Source organism: Musca domestica, unplaced genomic scaffold (assembly GCF_030504385.1).
Source record: "Musca domestica strain aabys unplaced genomic scaffold, Musca_domestica.polishedcontigs.V.1.1 72, whole genome shotgun sequence".
In the NCBI taxonomy this organism is placed as follows: domain Eukaryota; kingdom Metazoa; phylum Arthropoda; class Insecta; order Diptera; family Muscidae; genus Musca; species Musca domestica.
In genome coordinates, this window is record NW_026712388.1 from 342,392 (window position 1) to 364,169 (window position 21,778).

General features: G+C 36.5%; 2 protein-coding genes across 4 annotated transcripts; both read left to right on the plus strand.

Annotated features, from left to right (window-relative positions):
* The first annotated feature begins 4,987 nt into the window (after positions 1-4,987).
* LOC101900827 (splicing factor C9orf78) lies at positions 4,988-6,208 on the plus strand. Its single transcript, XM_005177712.4, has 3 exons — positions 4,988-5,260; positions 5,319-5,938; positions 6,009-6,208. Exons 1-3 carry the CDS (start codon positions 5,145-5,147, stop codon positions 6,173-6,175), a joined length of 903 nt encoding a protein of 300 aa, XP_005177769.2. The 5' UTR covers positions 4,988-5,144; the 3' UTR covers positions 6,176-6,208.
* Positions 6,209-7,220: 1,012 nt separating this feature from the next.
* On the plus strand, positions 7,221-16,274 carry LOC101901001 (ubiquitin-conjugating enzyme E2 E1). 3 transcript variants are annotated; one of them, XM_005177713.4, is made up of 4 exons: positions 7,221-7,380; positions 9,127-9,916; positions 9,985-10,069; positions 15,691-16,274. In XM_005177713.4, exons 2-4 carry the CDS (start codon positions 9,199-9,201, stop codon positions 15,701-15,703), a joined length of 816 nt encoding a protein of 271 aa, XP_005177770.1. In that variant the 5' UTR covers positions 7,221-7,380; positions 9,127-9,198; the 3' UTR covers positions 15,704-16,274. The 3 variants fall into 3 exon arrangements, with proteins under 3 accessions (XP_005177770.1, XP_019890303.1, XP_011296651.1); XM_011298349.3 differs by lacking the exon at positions 7,221-7,380 and adding an exon at positions 7,502-7,688; XM_020034744.2 differs by lacking the exon at positions 15,691-16,274 and having other exon boundaries at positions 9,985-10,073.
* Positions 16,275-21,778: the final 5,504 nt, after the last annotated feature.

Below are 21,778 nucleotides of genomic sequence, written 5' to 3' on the forward strand. Positions count from 1 at the left end.
AAGTTCGAATCTTGAACCGTGAAGAAATCGTAAGAACTCGGTATATTGTAAAAAGTAGTTAAGGCATCCAACTAAATAAAATTTGGCGGTAGCAAAAATCTCCTTCTCCTCTAGGAGAAACCGGAAAATAATGTGATTGACATACATCCCAGAGCTTGAGCCGTGTGGCAAATGTTTGCTGACAGAGTGCTATGATAACTCCATAATTTTGAAGGGAATTCGATGCCTGGTGACGAAAACGGTGCAAGTTTATTTCATGCTCTCAGAACCAGACTGCAATGCTGTGGGAATAGTTGGCGGGAACAAATTCTTTGGAATGTGTATCGGATTGTAAGGGTCATGAACGTTAGTCCGAGTTAAGATCGTTTTGCCACCAGTTCAGGGACAGAAATATGGTCGGCGGAATTAAATGAAAGCGCTGAAGTATCAACGAAAAACCCAAAGTAGATATACAATGGTATTAAAAGGTTTTAAGTAAGGTTAAGGCTGAAGGAGAATATATTGTCAAAACAAATCTTTGAAATGCGTAGATTTTGGAGACACAAAAGTATCACCAAAAGCTTGGCCTGTATTGAAATTTTAAAATATTGTATTACGGCCATAGAAACAAACACCTATAACCAGGTGTTGTGGTAAATCAAACGTTGGTTAGTTAAATTTAAATCGTTTCAAATAAACAACTCGATTTTGAGAGGATCTTAATATAATATTCAATTATAAATTCGGACTTAGACATTTTCCAATTCCAATTTTTTCCGCTTAAACTTAGGAAAATTAGAGATAAAAGTATTCACTTCACAAAAGCAAAAATGAAACGAGGTTCACACCGAGCTAAAATTAAGGTCACGCTGAGCCCTTTCTAAATGCAGATAGATGTTAATACGCAAAAACAGACATTTTCTGAAAAATTATTAGCTAACCTAAGAGAAGTTACGGAAATTACAGATAAATTGAACCACTGTACCGAAACTAAAAATGAAGCTGAGTGAAGATCCATCTCAGATTAAAATTTGTCTGAGAATCCTTTCCAAATATGAGGAAAGCATTTATAGATGGTCCAAAGACTTGAGGATTTTTCGAATTCTTAAAGGAAATTGCATATAAAAGCGTTCACTTTATAAAAAAAAGAAAAGTCTCGGTGGCTATTTCCAGCAAATAGAATTCTAGACATATAGCCTTTTCTAATTCTCTGAAAATGTATCGCTCGAATTTAGGATGCTTGCAGATTAACGGGTTCACTGTACAGAAACTAAAAACGGCATGGGGTTCAGATCGAGCTCAAATGAAGGTGTCAGGGAGTAATTTCCTAATATAGGCTTAAAGTCGCACCAGCCATTTTTTCGAATATGTTGCAGATTATGGAACACACTAGATTGTCTAGAATTTGTAAGAATGTAAAAATGTTACCACGATTACCGATTTTTCCTTTCTGATACCGAAAAAAAACTGCAGGATCAGAAAAAGTTAAAAAAATTTCTTCTAATATTATTGGCCTGTTCCAGAACTGCAAGAATATTCAAGTTTTTACTACCAAAACCAAATTTCCCTTTATGATATTGGAAAAAGAATGCAAAACTAGTAGATTTTTGCAGGTTCTTGCAGCAAACCATTTGAAAACCACTTTAATATTGATATAATTGAAAGGACGGACAACTTACACATAAATTTACGTTTTGACTTGAATCCGCTTCCGCTGACATTGATCTTTGACGACACTGTTTATCGCGTTCGTTTAAAATCACTTTTATGGAATAAAAAGTTTTGTATGAAACACTTCTCAGAATTTAATGAACCACATTAATTTGATTTTGAATCAACAATATTATTTAACAGCATTTTGAAAAGCACGCGTATTTTAAGAAGCTTATTTAACAAAGAACACAATAATTTAAGGGTTTAAACATCGATTCTAAGAACCACAATTTTTCACGTAAACTAACGAACTTCGAAATTTCATTAAAAACCCGTTGATGTACGATAAATATAAAACACGAAATTCCTATTAGTATCCGACCAACACAACGAAATGTTCTATACGTAAATTCTTATTTGAATGTTCTTCCATTGTCAATTTGTATTAAATTTAATTTAATAGATTTCTTTGCAAATTTATTCGTACAAATTATGACTAACAAAATAATGTTTGATGTAGTTTTATTATTTGCCGAAATTAACGTAGTATTTATTATTATTTATTTAGCATTTTTTTGCATTAAAATATCACAATTTCCCGTGCAAACAATATTGCGCGCGCTTTTTTCACTAAAAACAAAGTCGAAAGTAAAAACTTTAAACGTCTGTTATAAACTCCGACTGCGACGAGAGAAAACGTAACCGGCAGTGAAGTTAATGAAACCGTTATTCGAGACAATATTTTCGGGGGATTTTACTAGGTTTTTCATTAGTTATTTTACTGAATTTTATATATTCACTATTCCATAAATGTTTATTGACACTTTTCAATATTTTATATGACTTAGAAGGCACAATTTTTTACGAAAACTTGTTAGAAAGACAAGAGCACAAAATGACGCGACCGGGACCGAAAGAACGATAACTGAGTACTAAATATGTCGTTCACATATTTATCGATAACTGAGATGTATGGCAGTGGTGTTGAGAGAAGGCTACTTCAATAGTTTAAGTAGTTGTTTGCTATTAATTTTTTGATTTTTTCTGTTACTTTTAATGCAATGTATTGCAATTAGGTACTTATTGTAATCACTCGAATGTAAAAAAATATTTTATTGGGATTAATAACTTTGGAAATCTTTTAATGTCTATGGTTATTTATCGTTATTATGCTTTTTTATATTTCGTGTCTCCATAAAACGGCCATAGTTTAATATGTTTTTATTACACTTCCCGAAAATAATCATTTCTTTTTACACACTTCATGAAAACGGAAAACAGTTTCTTTTTTTTGGGCAGGTTACCTTTTCATGATGAACAATGGAATTGACACTTCCGTTGGTGCACTTTTTTCTCAGAGAATAAAGTTGAACTGGCGTTCACGAACGGCGTGAGAGTATTGCCTGACGGCGGAAATCGAAAGTACAACACCAGCTATGAAATCCAACGAAACCGTTAACCGAAAATATAATATTTTTACAGCAATTTTTTAAGATTTTCAATAGTTTTTCGTATATAATTTCATTTTCCCACCGATTCGGTAGTATTTATTTACACTTTGCAAAAGATTTTATAACTTAAAACACAGTATATTTCATATAATTTGTCAAAAACACTCGCAATGAACGGAACCACGAAACAACGAACTAAGATCACCGATACTAACATTGTAAACGGCGTAGCACAATGAGATATCGACAACACAGTGTTGCATTTAAATGGCGTAGAATGATTGTTTAAAAGAGATTAAAATGGAAAATTGTAGGAATTTGATTGTTAATACCGCATAAGTAAATACGTTAATGGTGATGGATAGCATATGTGTATACACATCATATATATCAATGTTAGTTTTCTGGTTGTTTTAATTCATCATATTTATTGTAATCACGCGAAATTGAACTATTATTTCATTGAAAATAATAGTTTCTGTAATGCTTTTAATACTATAATTTTTAATTCGTTGGTATTTTTCCTTATATATCTCTTCTCAATAAAAAACGCATGTCATAATATGTTGTTTATAAATAAATACCACTTCTCGAAAATATTATTTCATTTCATCTTTGAAATGGAAGAATGGTTTCCTTTGCGAGATGAACAATGACATTGACACTTCCGTTGGCGCACTTTTTTCTCAAGGAACAAAGTCGAACTGGCGAAAACGAACGACGTGAGAGTAATACCTGACGGCGACATTCGAAAGAAAACACCAGCTATGAAATCCAACAAAACCGTTAACCGAAAAGAGAATATTTTTAACATCAATTTTTTAAGGTTTTCAATAGTTTTTCGTATACAATTTCATTTTCCCACCGATCCGGTAATATTTATATATAATTCGAAACAGTTTTCAGAACATAAAACACTGTAAATATTCAAGAATTCGGTTATGTGGCGTTTCCACTACACTTGATTCGCTCTCTATTCTTTGTTCGACCCTTAACTATGAAAAAACTACTTAATTCTTCACACAAAATTTCCTGAGCGAACACTTATATTTGTACATTGTTCAAATCAAATCACTCTCCGAACAACGAAAAAATATGTCCCATACCTAACAAATGAGAGCATTTATCGAAAAAATAAATTATGACATTTAAAAATTAAAACTAGAAAAATTTAATGAAATTTTAAAAATTTTTGGGAAGACTGAAAATTATGAATGAAAACTACAATGTTGAATGTCGTATGTACATTCAAACGAAAGTACATTTTGTTTTCTCTTTCATTCGAGGTACGCATTTTGTCCACGAGTTGAAATTTCCACAGAAAACCGCAAACAAAAGAGCAATATTTTCAAAATGTTTGTATCGGCAGAAAAAAATTTTTGACAAGTGTCTCTCCAGCAGAATTTAAAATTAAAAAAATACAAAAATATGTTCAAAATGTCAATATTTACACAAAAACTTGAAAACATGAATAAAAAATGTAAAATTAATGATATAATTATTCTTTGGAAGAAAAACAATAATTTCTTCTATTCATATTAGTGAGAATTTCATGTATTTTTGTATAAATTCCCATTCAAATCAACAAACAAAATTTGTGAAAAAAGGAATTATTTTACTATGAATTACGAATCGTGCCGTATGAACGGGTTAATTCGTGTACCTAATTCTGAGAGCGAACAACGTGATTGAAAGTGTAATGAGAACATAGCATTAGAACACGCACAATTAATACGACCACGACGCAACGAACTAAGATCACCGATAACTAAAATTGCTAACGGCGCTGCACAGTGAAATATCGATAACCAAATGGTTGACGAGGGCTGATTGTTGGTTGGTTGGCAATACTTTTGAAGAAACAACTGTGGCATCTTGCCGGCAGAGAACATACACTCAACTAGTTCCGGTGTTCGTTTTCAATGAATTTCCAGCTGATTTCATTTTTTTCTTTTTGTTTTTCTCCCCGCATTCGTAAACTTTTTTTTATCGGGCATTACGCGTTTTCAGTGTTTTACTTGATCAAAAGCTAAGTCGTTCCGTTTGTTTGTGTGTTGGAAAATGCTGGAAAACGAAGCAAATCAAGAGGTAAAGGAGGAAAAAGTTGTTTTTAAAAAGAAACAACGTAAAAATCTGAGACAGAGAAGAAATTCCGATGACGAGCCCGAAGAGGAACCGTGAGTAGATAAAGCCGTACTCTTATTGTGATGTCTTATAAATAAATATCATTTGTAGGGTCCCGTTGGCCGACATCAAGGAAAGACAGAAGCTACGCGAACGTCCACATGGCGTCAGCGTCATTGGCCTAGCATTGGGCAAAAAATTGGCCCCAGAGGAGGAAATCACCATAAAAGATCCCTTCAATGTCAAGACCGGTGGTCTGGTGAATATGCATGCTTTGAAATCGAGTAGCCTCAAAGAGGCTGAAGAGGATGCCTACGATGTGGGGATTGGTACGAAATTCTCTGCCGAAACCAATAAACGTGATGAAGACGAGGAAATGATGAAATACATTGAACAGGAGTTACAAAAACGTAAAGGTCTTGCGCAGGCCACAACAGAAAATGAAACAGCAACAGATGCCCAGAAATATTTAACACCAGAAGAGGCTGCTCTCTATGCCTTACCTGATCATTTGCGACAATCATCTTCACATCGTTCCGAAGAAATGTTATCCAATCAAATGTTAAATGGCATACCCGAGGTGGATTTAGGCATCGATGCAAAAATTAAAAATATCGAAGCAACTGAGGAAGCAAAACAGAAGCTCCTGCAAGATCAAAAGAACAAAAAGGATGGCCCGTCACAGTTTGTGCCAACCAATATGGCAGTTAATTTTATGCAGCACAATAGATGTATGTGCGATTGTATTTTGATTACTGGTGTTGTATATTTTAAAGTGCGTTTTTTTTTTTGCATTTCTAGTTAATATTGAGGAGAACAATGATGCCCAAAAGAGACGTTTCCATCAAAGAAAAGCTGCCGAAGAGGGTCATGTAAATCCCAATAATCAAGTGGGTGTTAACGGGGTTAAGCGAGCCACAGACGATTACCATTATGATAAATTTAAGAAACAATTTAAACGTTATTAAATATAGGTTGCATTTATTTTTACTTGGAGGAAAGCGTTCAAAAAGTTTTTAACCTGAGCCATGGTGTAAAGTTCATCAGAATGCCCGGCAGGGACCGTTCCTATAAAAAAGTATGAAAGACTTAAATTCCAGATGTGGCGAACTTATACCAATTTAATTAAGAATTATACCTTCAATTAGAATTAAGAGGGTAACCTCATTTTAAATAAGCGTATACAACTCTGCATTATCTAGTCAAATTTAACTGAACAAAAACCCACGTAACCTTCTTAATTCTACCAAAAGGGAAATGAAACAAATATTTTCAGCAAAATAAATAAGTGTGAATTAACACTTAACAGCTCTTTATAGTGGCTAAGCATAAACCGTGGGTTTACACAAGACAAATTGTCTTGAATCAGAGTTATATTTCACTTTCGAGCGTTTTTTTTTCAATGAAAAGAACCGCTGTTGGATTCTAATTGTATGAAATAAGAAAAATATTTCCTTTGCAAGGTTTTCCATTTGACAAATCAATATGAAAAAATCGTAAATATATGATTGCACAAGGTTACATCCTTAATTCTACTATGGTGTTAGAAAATTAATCCTACAAATAAGGAAGAAAAACAGTTAAATATTACTGAAAACTAAAACAAACTCCTCAATGTTACGTCCTTGTAACATTACATTGCTGTATTAACGATAATACTTAGTTTTTTTGTCGACTTTTACCCGCCTCTCAACAACACTCTCGCTTTTTGGATCGTTGTTAACCTGTGTTGCTTTATTATAAGCTCTCCAAAATCATTGCATTTTCTGGTAAAGTCGTTACAAAAAATCTTTTTATTAATTAATATTCAAATCCAGTGAATTTAAATTGTCAATTCCATCATGTATACGAATAAAACCTTCTTAAAGATGGCTTACACTTGCTTCGATGTAAACATGTTATAATTTCCACTACATAACGGCGTTACCCACAGGTTCCTGACTTCATCTCATCTCTCATTTTCTCTCTCCCTTCATTCTCATTACTTCTTTTCTTGTCGATAAATCTAAATTAATCGATTGTTCGCTCGAGTCGGCCTAGGTAACCCTACTGTTTTGCGAAAAAAATCAAAGCGTTCTTGAAGGAAAGGAATTGGTTTGTGAATTAATTAAACGAGGAAAATATAAAAAAATAAAATTTAAGTGATATAAAAACCGATTCCATTTCATTAAAAGTAAGCGAAAATCTCTTACACACTATAATACAATTAATAAATCACGTAAAAAAAATTAAATAAGAAGTGAACAAAAAAAAAAAAAAAAGAAAGAAAAGTGTAAGCGGCAATACACGACAGGCGTTAGTGACGGCAGAGGAAAAAGAAATATAATAGAAAACTGATTTTCCCAAGGAATTTTCCTTGTCATTGATTGAGAAATTTTGCAAATCTATTGTTAAACTAATGAAAGAAGTGAAAAATATTTGAAGTGCCTTGAGTAATTCTAGAAAATAGCAATTCTGTTATACTGAAATTTTTGCCGAAATGTGAGTGAGCAAATAAAAGCAACGAGCTAGGCAGGCAGGCAGGCCACAAACAACGCCAGCACAAAGAACTTCATGTGAAAAATTGTCGATGCCCTTGTTGTTGTTGGTGTTTTTTTTTTTGCTGCTGTTGGTTGGTTTTTATGGTGACTACGACGACGATGACAAGAGCAGAAGAGTTTGGTGATATGGAATGGTTGGATGACCAACCAACCAACCATTCCTGGCAAATGCATTGGCATATTTTCTTCAATGCCATCACTGCCATTTTGCATTGGAAAATTGTGCAATTTTCCGAAAAGAGTTTTTCTTGCTTGGTTTTGTTTTGTACATCTCAATGTGTGCGTGTGTAGGTTTAAACACTATTGGTCGTAATTGTTCTTCTGCCGCATTGTATTTTAACAGCCTATTTTTGCCGAGTGTTTAGGAGATGGTGTAGTGTGCTTTTTGTTGTTGTTGCGGCTGCTGCTACTGCTAGAGTTGTCTGATGTATGTTTTTTGTTGTTGTTTGTCTCTGTTCGTGGCTTGCTACTACTACTCTGTGTACTGTGTTGTGTTTCGTCGTTGAGTGTTTGCTGGCGGCTGCTGGCTAGCTGTATGTTTTTGCAGTGTTTTTAATACCCAAAATGGCCGCTAAAGAAAAAGCCGTGTTCAGTGATTTTTTGTTCTGTTAAAGGAGGAATTTCATCATCATTAATTAACCTTTTGTTGTGGCCGGGCCACTCTCTTCGATGCACAAAATGTGTGAACAATTTATATCGAGAATCGCATAAAATGGCAGGGGCAAATGGAATCGCAATGGGGTTTGGATTATGATTTTATGGCGATTTCTGTTTAATATCCGATTCATTGATGCGTTGTTGTATCTTGTTGTTTTGTAGAGCTTTGTGCTTTTCTGAGAAAGATCAAAGCGCCTTAAACTAGGCAATGATTTCTTGTATTGTTATTACCTAATCGGCGGGTCCAATGAAGAAGTATCTAATTATACCTTGCACCATTAAATCGGAGATCGCATTAAGCAAATATATTCATGATCAGCGTAAATTTTTATGTTAAGCCGGAATCAGGGTAAAAATACCTGCCTCGGGGGAAAAAAATTCGAAAAAATCGACCACTTCCGAGTGATAGAGAAACACTACTCCGGGCAGATTCAACAAAACTGGCTAAATAAAAGAGGACACAACGTCTCGAAGGCAATTTGGCCAACACTCTCCCGGAAGAGAACAAGGTCGCCTATGTCCATGTCGAAGGAAAGACGACGGCCACATTTATCACCACATGAACTGCGGAGATGTGGCTTTCATTGAATGGTGTTGTAATTCAGCCCACCAGCTACCCCAGACTCAGAATTTCCTTCCAAATCCTCTCAGTTTCAATGAATTAAAGCTAAAAAAAATTTTTTTGAACATTATTCTTAACATTTTTTTCTGTCTTATTTCAGCATCAAACTTAAATCACTGTTCTAAACGTGATCCACCGACTTTCGTCCCTGTTTTGATACGAACAGACCACTATGTCATCATCGACAACGACAAGTGGTGGTACAGCGACATCTAACAGCACTGGAACATCATCGTCGTCGGCAGCAACAGCGGTCGGTCTTGTTGCCAATTCCTCAACAGCTTCAACAGGCACTGCCAATAATATGTCTGCAACTAATAATTCGTCAGCAAATACAGCAGCCGCAGCAGCTGCTCGTGGCCGCAATGGCAATACATTGCAACCAGGTTCACTACCATCCGCAGCATCGGGAACTGGAGCAACAAATGCTGCTGGTGGCGGCGGTGGTGGTGTTGGATCTTCAGCAAATTCCTCAGCGGCCACAACAAGCGAAGAGACACGCAAAGATCCAAAACCCAATCCGAAAATCTCCAAAGCTTTGGGTACATCAGCCAAGCGCATACAAAAAGAACTTGCCGAGATCACGCTGGATCCACCGCCCAACTGTAGTGCCGGTCCCAAGGGTGATAATCTCTATGAATGGGTATCGACAATTCTCGGACCACCCGGCTCCGTGTATGAGGGTGGTGTTTTCTTTTTGGATATTCACTTTTCACCCGAATATCCCTTTAAACCTCCTAAAGTTACGTTCCGTACACGTATCTATCACTGTAACATCAATAGTCAGGGTGTTATATGCTTAGATATATTAAAGGATAATTGGTCTCCAGCATTGACCATCTCCAAGGTATTGCTGTCAATTTGTTCCCTGCTGACTGATTGTAATCCTGGTAAGTGGAGCATTTTTTTGTTGATGTACTTATTTGTAACCTATTTGCGTGTTTGTTTTTCTTTGTAGCCGATCCTCTGGTTGGCAGTATTGCCACTCAATATTTACAAAATCGAGAAGAACATGATAGAATCGCTAGACTGTGGACAAAGAGGTAAATGCACAAGGAAGACTTATTGTGTTAATGTTTTAAGTGGCTTTAATGTGGGACAGCTTAAATGCCTTTTCGAAGGTTTGGAACTATATAAGGCTGTTTTAAGCCCATACGGTTCAGAACGGTTCGAAAAAGGCAGTTTTAAGTACCAAACGGTTGAGAAGTTGCATAATTGGAAGTTCAAAACTCCATTTGGAGATCTTATAAGACATATCGATACTAAGACATTTTTGGAATTTGTCCATCTTTCTTCCAAATTTATCTAAACTTTTCAGAATACCTAAAGTCGGTCTGCAGTTCAGAACTATAAAATTTTGAGTAAAATAATAGGGACATTTCATTTTCGGAAAATTGGCAAATCTTAGGGGGCCATAAAATAAAGGATATATAAAATTTGTCACTCGAAACATTCTTCGAAGGTTAATGCCCGTCTGCACGGCTGTTGGTTGATCCGGCAATTTTATAGATAGAGCTGTAAAATTTAAAAGTATTTAAAATAGGTCCACCTTTTGGTATACTCTAAGGTTACGACACCAAGGTTATCAATCAAAGCAGCTGTCATTCTTGTGGTTAGATTAGAACTGCAACATTTAAGGGTTTTAAGAATAGACGATGTGGTCATACAGGGTGAGATAAAAAAACTGCAACCAACTTCAGACTGCTGTCATTTCCAAGCCTGTCGCCCGTCAGCTGTTAAAATTATTCCAGTGACAGCTCATTATATTGTTTACAAGCGTAGGAAAGCATTTTGGTGAGAATTTTCCAGAAAAAAAGTTATTCGTGATGGAATTCAAGCGTGATATATTTGGCTGGAAAACCACAAGTGGCTATCGTCAAATCTCGTACCATCGCTCGTTACCGTGATACAGGTAGCGTAGGCCGACGTTAAGGAAGTGGACGGTAGAAAACAGCAATATCAGCAGAAATGGTTTGAAAAGTAAAGAATCGACTTAATCGAAACCCGCGTCGCAGTGGTCGAAAAATGGCTCGTGAGCCGAACATATCGCAATATTCCATTCGGCAAATATTGAAAAATGAACTCGTGGTAAAGCCATTGAAATTCCAAAAAGTGCAAGAACTTACACCGCAACAGAAAGAAAATAGACTCAAAAGAGCTAAGGAGTTGCTTCGCTTGGCCGAAAGTGGTTGTTGTTGTTGTTGTTGTAGCAGCTCATACATCTGTGTTCGTTTGGTTTCCATTTTCTGACTCAGTTCAATCGGGTTCTGCCTCTAAGTCCAGTCTCAAAAAGGATGCAACCTGTATGGGTTGTGTCCATAACGAGACGAGTTAGGTGAGTAGGCTTGGCTGGGCAGCGAAATAAGTGCAGTGTGTCATGTGGGCCTGTGCCACATGCTGGGCAGATGTTCTGCACGTCGCCGTTGATCCGGGCCCAGTAGGAATTTAGGCGGCTGCACCATCCGGATCGTAATTGAGCCAAGACTACTCGAGTTTGTCGGGGCAGCTCTCGTTCTTCAGCTGCGACGGGAGGGGGATGGTCTCCTAGCACAGTATTCACTCTATATCCTTCAATGGCTTCTGAGACCGCATTAGAGTGAATACTATTCAGTCCCGCTTGATAGGCCTGTTGATCTAGAGGCTCTCTCTCTTATACCTCTGTACCTCTCTCTCTAGATCATGAAGGTCTTTCCTAACGTGCCTGGGCGGAGGTTGCCTATCCACAAGATGGTGGTTTGGATGGCTTTGTCTATAACACCCAAGCAGGTATTGCATTGACAGCATTTTGTTATGCTGTCGCACCGGTAAGACCTTCGCCTCCTCATGTAGGTGATCGACAGGTGTCATGAGAAGGCACCCTGTTGCGGTTCTAAGGGCGGCATTCTGGCAGGACTGAACATTTTTCCACTGCGTAGCACTGACGTTAGCGGACCACACCGGAGCCGCATAGTTTACCACAGACCGACCTATCGCGTTGTAAGAGGTCAACAAGGTTTCCTTATCTGCTCCCCAAGTACTGCCGGCCAGAGACTTGAGGACCTTGTTCCTACTTCTAATCTTGTCGCAGATAGCTGTGGTATGCGCGGACGACTTAAAGAGGCTATCGAATGTGACCCCTAGTACCTTGGGGTAGTTGGTGGTCGGAATAATAGCACCATCGACCTGCACATTCAAGGATAGCCCCATCTCCGCAGTCCATGTGGTGAAAAGTGTGGCCGTCGACTTAGTGGCGGATATCTTCATATTCCTCGCAGTGAAAAAGGCGGTAAGATCAACAAGGTAAGCGTTCAACCGATCGCAAATGTCATCAATAATGGGTCCGGACGCCACGAGCGTACAATCATCTGCGTACGTAATAATCTCTATGCCGTCTGGAGGGCGTGGAATTTCAGAAAGGTAGAGTTTAAACAGTTCCGGAGATATCACCCCACCTTGGGGAACTCCCTGTTTAACTCTACGGATGCTCGACTTCTTGTTTCTGAATTCCACGTACGACTGGCGTCCACACATGTAGTTTACTATCCAACGTTTCAAACTTGGCCGGAGGGTGGTGCGTTCAATGTCCTCGAACAGTGTGGCATGATTGACTGTATCAAAGGCTTTTGATAAATCAAGTGCCACCATAACTGTTCTATCGCACGGCCTGTTCTGGTTGAGACCTCTACTGACATGTGTGGAAATGGCGTGTAAAGCTGTTGTTGTGCTATGCAATTTCCGGAATCCGTGTTGATGATCGGCTACTGGGAAACACTCTTATGCTGGGGAGGAGTAAAGCCTCAAGCGTCTTTGCTACTGGTGACAAAAGTGATATCGGCCTGTATGAATCACTTTTGCTGGCATCCTTGCCTGGCTTCAGTAGCGGGACCACCCTGCCCATTTTCCAGGCATCGGGAACTACTAGGGTGGCTAACGACAGATTGAGAAGCTTTGTCAGATACTCAACTCCTGGTTCATCCAGTTGCTTCAACATCGCCATTGAGATTCCGTCAGGACCAAGCGCTTTGGATGACTTTGCGCTTCTGATGACCTGTGCAACATCTGCCAACGTAAATTGTGGTGGTACCTCCTCGGCTGGAAGGGATCGTACACGGCGTAGTATTCTTCTCTTCGCCCTGTCACTCTCGGGGTGCTCTACAAACTGCCGGTTAAAATAACACGCGCACCTCTTCGAATCTGTCACTTCTACGCCGTTAAATGAGACAGATGTCCGATCGTCCTTTTTTCCAGGGTTCGAAAGCGACTTAACCGTTGCCCACAATTTACTCGTTCCGGTACCAATGTTGCAATGCTTCAGATGTTCTAACCACCTTTTCCGCTTATGCTCACCTACTAACCTGTTTACCTCCAGAGTAAGTTCCCTGACTCTGGGGTTATTAGGGTTAGTACGGCGAAGCTCATCTCGCTCGTTTGCTAATCCCGCTGCCTCTGCTGGGAAATTTGGTCTTATTTCAGGTATTCGACCAGCAGGTATATAGCGAGCGGCTGCAGCTTTGATGATGTCCCGGAAACACCTATCTGCTACCTGAACATCAGATGGGTTGGGCAGTTCTCTGAAGCGGCGATTGGTATACTCTCTGAATTCTTGCCAATTAGCTTTCCCGTGGTTAAGGAAAGTGCGGCGTTCTGAGTCGATGAAGTCGGGTGGTCTATTGATGGCGATAATAATGGGGAGGTGGTCTGAGCCTAGAGAAATGACTGATTGCCAAGTTACGTCATTCGTCAGACCTGGGGACACGATGGATATGTCCGGAGAACTGTGGCAGTCTCCCCTTATTCTGGTGGGCGCGTCCTCATTCACTATGCAAAACGTGGAGCTATCGATTTGCTCAGCCAGCGCCATGCCTCTCTGGTCATTACCTAGGACGGAATGCCATAATTCATGATGGGCATTGAAATCCCCTAGCACCAGACGGTTATTGCCTACCAGTAGTGAACTGATATTAGGCATATAACGTGGGGCACAGCTATTTAACGGCGGAATGTACACGTTGAGCACCTCTACCTCGGCGGATCCACACTTGACCGCTACCCCCATACATTCCATGTACGGGTCACTAGAGTCAAGCTCAGGCGAGATAGGTCTGTACTGGACAGAGTGGTGCAATAGGAACGCTAATCCTCCACCTCCACCTCTAGAGCGATCCTTCCTCAGTACGTTGTATCCATCACAACTTTGAAGCGTGCAGGTGGTACTCAGCTTCGTCTCCTGGATCGCTGCGACCTTGATATTCTTCCGACTCATAAAGCTTACAATTTCGTTGATCTTACCTCTGAGACCATCACAATTAAATTGGAGAAATGATGCATTATCCGGAACCTGAACAGCAATGTGTGGCGTCAAATGCTGCGTAGATTGCTGTTGAGGAGATTGCGGGGGAGTCTCATATTGCGACGACGATGAGGACGCCGAAGATGAAGACTCACTGGGGTCTACATTGACGCAGCAGGAAGCAATGTAGTCCCTATCGCTATACTCCTTTATCCGGTTTAGGCCGGAACAATTCCGGAAATGCACCCACTCCATGCATCCGTTGCATCTCACCGAAACCGATCTGTGGTGGATGCGATTACGACAAACGGAGCAGAACCATGATCCGGGGTTGGTCTCGATCCCGGCTCGGACCAAGAGAATACGGAGCAAACATTCCGGGTAATGTTGCTCCCACATCAGAAAAATGGACGAACACGAACATGTATTTGCTGGGTTGGCGGCCCCTGGTCGGAGAAATGTGCCTCCGAGTCAATCCGGTACATAGAACCGGCCGCCGTGGGATTGGGTTGTTGTTGTAGCAGCTCATACTGCTGTGTTCGAACTGACTCTCCTCAATCGGGCTCTGCCTTTAAGTCCAGTCTCAATAAGGATGCAACCTGTACGGGTTGGGTCCACAACGAGACTGGACTTAGGTGAGTAGGTTTGGCTGGACGCCGAAAAAAGTGGAGCGTGTCATGTGGTCCTGTGCCATAAGCTGGGCAGATGTTCTGCACATCGCTGTCGATCCGGGCCCAATAGAAAATTGAGGCGACTGCACCATCCGGATCTTAGTAGAGCCAAAATTACTCGAGTAGTTTTATTCAGAATAAATGCCGAATATTATCGCGAAAATATTCTGGAGGGTGTATAAAAGCGTTGGGCACTCAAACAGTTTGGCCGCAGACCCAGGACATTCCATCAGGACGCAGCACCATCGCACTCAGCACGCGTCACCCAAGAATGGTTGTAAAATGAGGTTCCCCGCTTCATTCCAGCGCACAATGGTCACCAAAATCTCCGGATACCAATCCGTTGGACTTTTGTGTCTGGAGTATTTTGGAAATCAAGGTTGGCACTAAAAAATACCAAAGTGTTGATCACCTCAAGCAAGAGCTTCGCCGGGAATGGGCCAAAATATCGCAGCGCAACATTCGGGCAGAGTGTGACGGTTTCATTGGCTGTTTGAAGGCCATAATTCGGGCCAAATGTGACCAATTCCAATAAATCTAAACTTATTCTAAAATTTGATGCTATTTCCGACATTTTTTGCTTTCATTCAATAACATTAAAAAAGAAATGTACAAATTATGGTGTTTGACTTCGTTGTAGTTTTTTATCTCACCCTGTATATCTTTTTTTAAGATTACAATTTTTGTTATACGAACATAAAACATTTTTTTCTCTTCTTTTCAGATATGCAACATGATTTCCTAAATTGTCGTATAAACCAACCAACATATGTTGTAGTCGTAAGGAAAACCTCAAATATAATAACAAACATAAATTTATTAAACTTTATAAATATGCATAAATCATACACACACAACAACAAACGAAACAAAACAACAAATAATTGCCCTCTCTAAATAAGTACTACAACAATAATAAATGGAAGCAAAACAGCCACAAGAAAAGGAAATAATATTAGAAAGAAAACTGCAGCAATCATTGCATATAAATCTATACCTAAAACCCCCTCACACACACACACAGAACACAATTTGAATGAGTAAGAAAACGAATTATTGTATTGCAAAAAAAAAAAAACAAAAAACATAATTTAAAAATTGAATGTATGCAAAATAATGCTGCAAGAAACAAAACCTATATATAATTTAAAAATAAAAAAAAAACCTAACAACAAATTATTAAAATAATAATAAAACTATAAGAAAAAATAAAAATTATTATTAATTAAAATTAAAAAAATAAAAAGAAAACAAAAAATAAGAAAAACAAATAAAAATGAGGAAACAAAATTTATCCTAAAAACACAACTTCAGCAGATATTTATGTATTTCGAAAATGGAAGCAGAAGAATTACAAACTACGAATACCTACAGCTGCGGAATGAACACCTCTTTTGTAAAAATTAATTTTTTTCAACATCTTTTTTTAATTTGTTTTGTAATTCCATAATTGTATTACATGTTGGGAATATAAAACTCTTTTTCTTTGTAAGTTCCTATTTAACTTTTGGTTTGGTTTAAATTATATCGAAAACATTTTTTCCGTAACTTTTATAGATTTCCATTGTTGGTGGTCATATTTTTATCTATGTTATTAAATTGATGAGACAAAAAATATAGGTCTCGAAAAACCTTCCATCCGTGATGAGTTAAGCTATGATCTTGAAGTCCAGTCGTCCTTTTGGAAATGTTTATTAGATTAATTTACACCGCAATATCGACTCATGGGCAGTATTATGCAAAGCAAGTGACAGCATTATGGGCATGAAAGGAATCATATAAAAAAGGTTGGTGTCATTTTGTATCTAGAATTTTGGAAAATATAAATATGTGACCCCAAGAGATTAAAATTTACAGCCCTATGAGTCTTCTTCAACATAAGTCATAGACAATATTTTTTGTGGAGAAAGCAAATCAATGTTTTATACCCTCAGTCATAGGCCAAAACGTGGCTCATCGAAATAACGGTTTTAGGTGCTACGTCTCTTTGGGCCAAATCCGTTGCAGGACTTTTGGAGTCGACACGATAACTCTCGAAAGGAGTATCCGATTTGATCCTTGGTACATCGTAATATTATTGTCAAACTTAGAGCGAGTTCGAATATGGGAAAATCGGTTCACTCCTTCTGGTACATCCCAAACAAAATGGTCAAAATTAAAAAAAAAAATATTTTATTGCACAGAAAGAGAAAGAATAATCCGATTTTGCTCAAACTTTGCAAATCCTAACTCCACTCCACTCTATTAATTACCTTCCGCTCAAAGGGTCAAAATTTTTAATAGTTTAAAATCTTTTAAAATATGACGTAACAATATTTTTACTAACCAAAGGTCAGGTGGGAAATTGGGATACATCGCTCCACTCCTTCTGGTAGCTCCCCCACAAAGTGTCAAAATTTTGAGTATCCATGAAGCTCATAAAACTCGAAATTAACATCTCATTCCATTCAAACTTGGTACATCTCAGTATTACCATCAACACAAGATCTGTTATAAAGATGGTAGAGATCGGACCATTTCTACTTGTACCTCCCTCACATAGGGTTCAAGATTTTTGAAAAACAAACCGTTCCAAGAAGGCGACATATACATTCAACTCTTTTCAAATTTCACACATGATGTGAAGATGATATATATCTGCCAACCCCTTCTGGTACCGTACCCACAAGTCTCCGATTCTTTACAACTTGCTATATCTAAATATTTATCTTAACCAGAAATCTGATATGAATATGTTATTTATCGAAATTTATGATTATGATTTATGATTATAAAACTGTACCTCCCTCTATTCGGTATTTTGAATATTTTAGCTACATTATTCACCGGAATTGTTAGAAATTTCGTATTTGCACTTCGTAATGGGTATTACAACCACTGACAGAAAATTGTCTATTTAGGTCCAGGTCTTCGTATAGCCCCCATATAACGGTACCCCCCTATATTCGGTATTAAGATTAAAAATTTTAAATTTCCAAATTAGTTTCTGATGGTTGAGGACATTAAAAGTTCGACCCGGCCGAACATACTGTTTTTACTTGTTATTTTTTAAATTATTGCAATATACCAGCTAAATTTATTGAAAATGGTTCTATGTGATGCGAACATTATATTTATTTGTGAGTTCTGGTGAAGTCATAAAACATTAGATTTTTTCTTCAACATTCGAACCAAATGCTAAACAGAAATTTCAAAATTTTTATTTAAAAACATATTTATGTGAATATTACTATTAAATATTTAACATATGCAAACAAAATGTCATGCCAAAAGATGACAAAAGGTTGGCACTTGATGGACCATTTAAAATTATCTAAAACCAATTTTTTCCATGACATCGGAAAAATTGTAAAGCTAGTAGTTTCTTGCACAGCAAATGTTGACCATTTGCAAGGGAGTGTTTTATGTACATTTTACTTTTTTTACTTACAAAAATCGTTGGTATATAAAATCTAATATGATTTTCAAAGCTAGAGGAATACAGAGACTCGCTCTATAATTTTTAATATAATCGTACTTATTTAACCTGAATATCTATTCATTTTGCCCATTGACAATTCGGGAATCTTCCAAATTTTTTAAGGATGTTTAAATTTCTTGAACTCTATGGTTACTTGTTTCCTCCATTGCTGGTATATCCGGTGGTATGTTTTTTATATTTGTCCCAATTGTTTTCCACCTTCCGAGTTTGATTTGTATGTATAAATATGCATGGTTGTTCTTTCTATATAATTCCAGCCTGTATAAATTCTAGATATTATCATTACACTAAATAGTTTTAGAATGAACAAGCAAGTTCCCCTAAATAATTTATTTGAAAAGAACAAATAATATTTTAATTTAAAAACTCAAAAATTACAAAATTTAATGTTCTTCCAATTTGAAAAAAAATATTTTTTTTTTCAAATTCAACGCAGTTCTTCTTCGTGGTTTCCTTTTACATATTCGACATTTTATTCAATAATTTATCTATTAAGACCAGCTTGCTAAATGACATCTATACTTTTTTTTGTAATTAATTTTATATTTTTTTTGTTTTGTGTATTTAGTAGTTGTATTTTTGATATTTGCTAAGAATAAAATTATGTTTTTGCTCGCTTAGGTACTTTTTTCTCCTTTGTGGTTATAACAAAGGAAAGAGAATAATATTTAAAATATTAAAAAAAAACAGAACACACACATATATATTAAAAACAATTAACAAAATGAAACAAATTTCCCAACAAATAAGACAAAACAGATCAAATTTTTAAAAATTTAAATAAAAAAAGATGTATAAAATAGTAATAATCCCAAGGTGTTTGAATTAAACCAAATTAGAAAAAATTAAAGTGTATTAAAAATATTTTTCAAGGATCCAGGCTATAAGCGTGGACTTTTAAGGAGTATCTGAGCCACAATCGCGAATTTTTAAAGAATATTTTTTTAAGGATAAACATAGCAATAAACGTGGATTTTTAAAGAATATTTTTTTAAAGTAAATTTCTTCAAGGACCATCCAAACTTCACTCGTAGATTTTCAAAGGAAATTTCTTAGAACGTGGATTTTTATAGAATATTTCTTTAAGGGGCCTCAGAGTGATGAACGTGGATTTTTAAAGAATATATCTTCAAGGACCATCCAAGCTTCAAACGTGGATTTTTAAAGTAAATTTCTTCAGGGACCATCCAAGCTCCACACGTGGATTTTTAAAGTAAATTTCTCCAGGGACCATCCAAGCTCCACACGTGGATTTTTAAAGAATATTTTTCAAGGACCATAAGAGCAATAGACTTGGATTTTTAAAGAATATTTCTTCAAGGACCATCCAAGCTTCAAACATGGATTTTTAAAGAATATTTTTTCATGGACCATCAAAGCTTCAAACATGGATTTTAAAAGAATATTTTTCAAGGACCATACAAGCTTCAAATTAGGGTTTTTAAAGAATATTTCTTCAAGGACCATCCAAGCTTCAAACCTGGATTTTTAAAGAATGTTTTTCCAAGGACCAACAGACCAATAAACGTGAATTTTTAAAGAATATTTCTTCAAAGACCACCCAAGTTTTAGACGTGGATTTTCAAAAAATATTTTTTCAAGGACTATCCTAGCTTCAAACGTGGATTTTCAAAGAATATTTTTTCAAGGACTATCCCAGCTTCAAACGTGGATTTTTAAAGAATATTTTTTCAATAACTATCCCAGCTTTTAACGACGATTTTTAAAGAATATTTTTTCAAGGACTATTCCAGCTTCAAACGCGGATTTTTAAAGAATATTTTTTCAAGGACTATTCCAGCTTCAAACGTGGATTTTTAAAGAATATATTTCAAGGACTATCCCAGCTTCAAACGTGGATTTTTAAAGAATATTTTTTCAAGGACTATCCCAGCTTCAAACGTGGATTTTTAAAGAATATTCAAACTTGGATTTTTAAAGAATATTTTTTCAAGGACTATTCCAGGTTCAAACGTGGATTTTTAAAGAATATTTTTTCAAGGACTATTCCAGGTTCAAACGTGGATTTTTAAAGAATATTTTTTCAAGGACTGACCATCCAAGCTTCAAACGTGGATTTTTAAGGAAAATTTGTTCAAGGATCATCAGAGCAATAAACGTGGATTTTTAAAGAATATTTCTTCAAGGACCATCCAAGCTTCAAACGTGGATTTTTAAAGCAAATTTTTTCAAAGACCATCCAAGCTTCAAACCTGGATTTTTAAATAATATTTTTCCACGGACCTTCTGGACCTAAAAATTGGATTTTTAAAGAATATTCTTCAAGGACCATCCAAGCTTCAAACGTGGATTTTTAAAGCAAATTTCTTCAAGGACCATCCTAGTTTCAAACTTGGATTTTTAAAAAATATATCTTCAAGGACCATCCAAGCTTCAAACGTAGATTTTTAAATAATATTTTCTCCACGGACCTACTGGACCTAAAAAGTGGATTTTTAAAGAATATTTCTTCAAGGACCATCAAGCTTCAGACGTGGATTTTTAAATAATATTTATTCTACGGACCTTCTGGACCTAAAAAGACCTATAGACCAATAAACGTGAATTTTTATGGGATATATATTTCAAGTTCCTACATAATAATAAACGTGGATTTTTAAAGAATATTTCATTAAGGACCATCAAAGCTTCAAATGTGAATTTTTAAAGAATATTTCTTGAAGGACCTTCCAAGCTTCAAACGAGGATTTTTAAAGCAAATTTCTCCAAGGACCATCAGAGCAATTAACGTGGACTTTTAAAGTATATTTCTCCAAGGACCAACAGAACAATAACCCTGGGTTTTTAAAGAATATGTCTTCAAAGACCAACAGACCAATAACCCTGGAGTTTTAATGAATATTTCTCCCCGGACCAACAGAGCAATATAAATGGATTTATAAAGAATATTTCTTCAAGAACCAACGGACCAATAACCGTGGAATTTTAAAAAACATTGAAGGACCATCGGCGCATTTTTTCTAATTCCATCCTAAAAATATGTTTTATTAAAGAACACCACCAGCAATTGTCAACACAAATTAATTATATTTTATATATAATTTGTTATAATTTACAAAAAATATTTCATGTAAGTAGGTATGTATAAGTTATATATATTGACGTTTAAAAACTAATCACTAAAAAGATTACGCGATTATTTATTTATTTAATTGTGGGTGTTTCATTATTATTTTATTATATTTTTTTGGTATAACTTTGTCGACGCTCACATGACTAGAATAAAAACAAAATCTTAAAATTATTTCTTTTATAGATTACAGAATAATTATTTTTCTTTCCTTGGTTATCTGTGTACACAGACAGAAAC

Bases quoted from the DNA above. Each gene is read 5' to 3' on its own strand.
- LOC101900827 (XM_005177712.4), top strand. From the start codon at position 5,145: ATGCTGGAAAACGAAGCAAATCAAGAGGTAAAGGAGGAAAAAGTTGTT. The intron at 5,261-5,318 runs GTGAGTAGATAA...TATCATTTGTAG, and splicing joins GACGAGCCCGAAGAGGAACC to GGTCCCGTTGGCCGACATCA. The intron at 5,939-6,008 runs GTATGTGCGATT...TTGCATTTCTAG, and splicing joins TTTTATGCAGCACAATAGAT to TTAATATTGAGGAGAACAAT.
- LOC101901001 (XM_005177713.4), top strand. From the start codon at position 9,199: ATGTCATCATCGACAACGACAAGTGGTGGTACAGCGACATCTAACAGC. The intron at 9,917-9,984 runs GTAAGTGGAGCA...TTTTCTTTGTAG, and splicing joins GCTGACTGATTGTAATCCTG to CCGATCCTCTGGTTGGCAGT.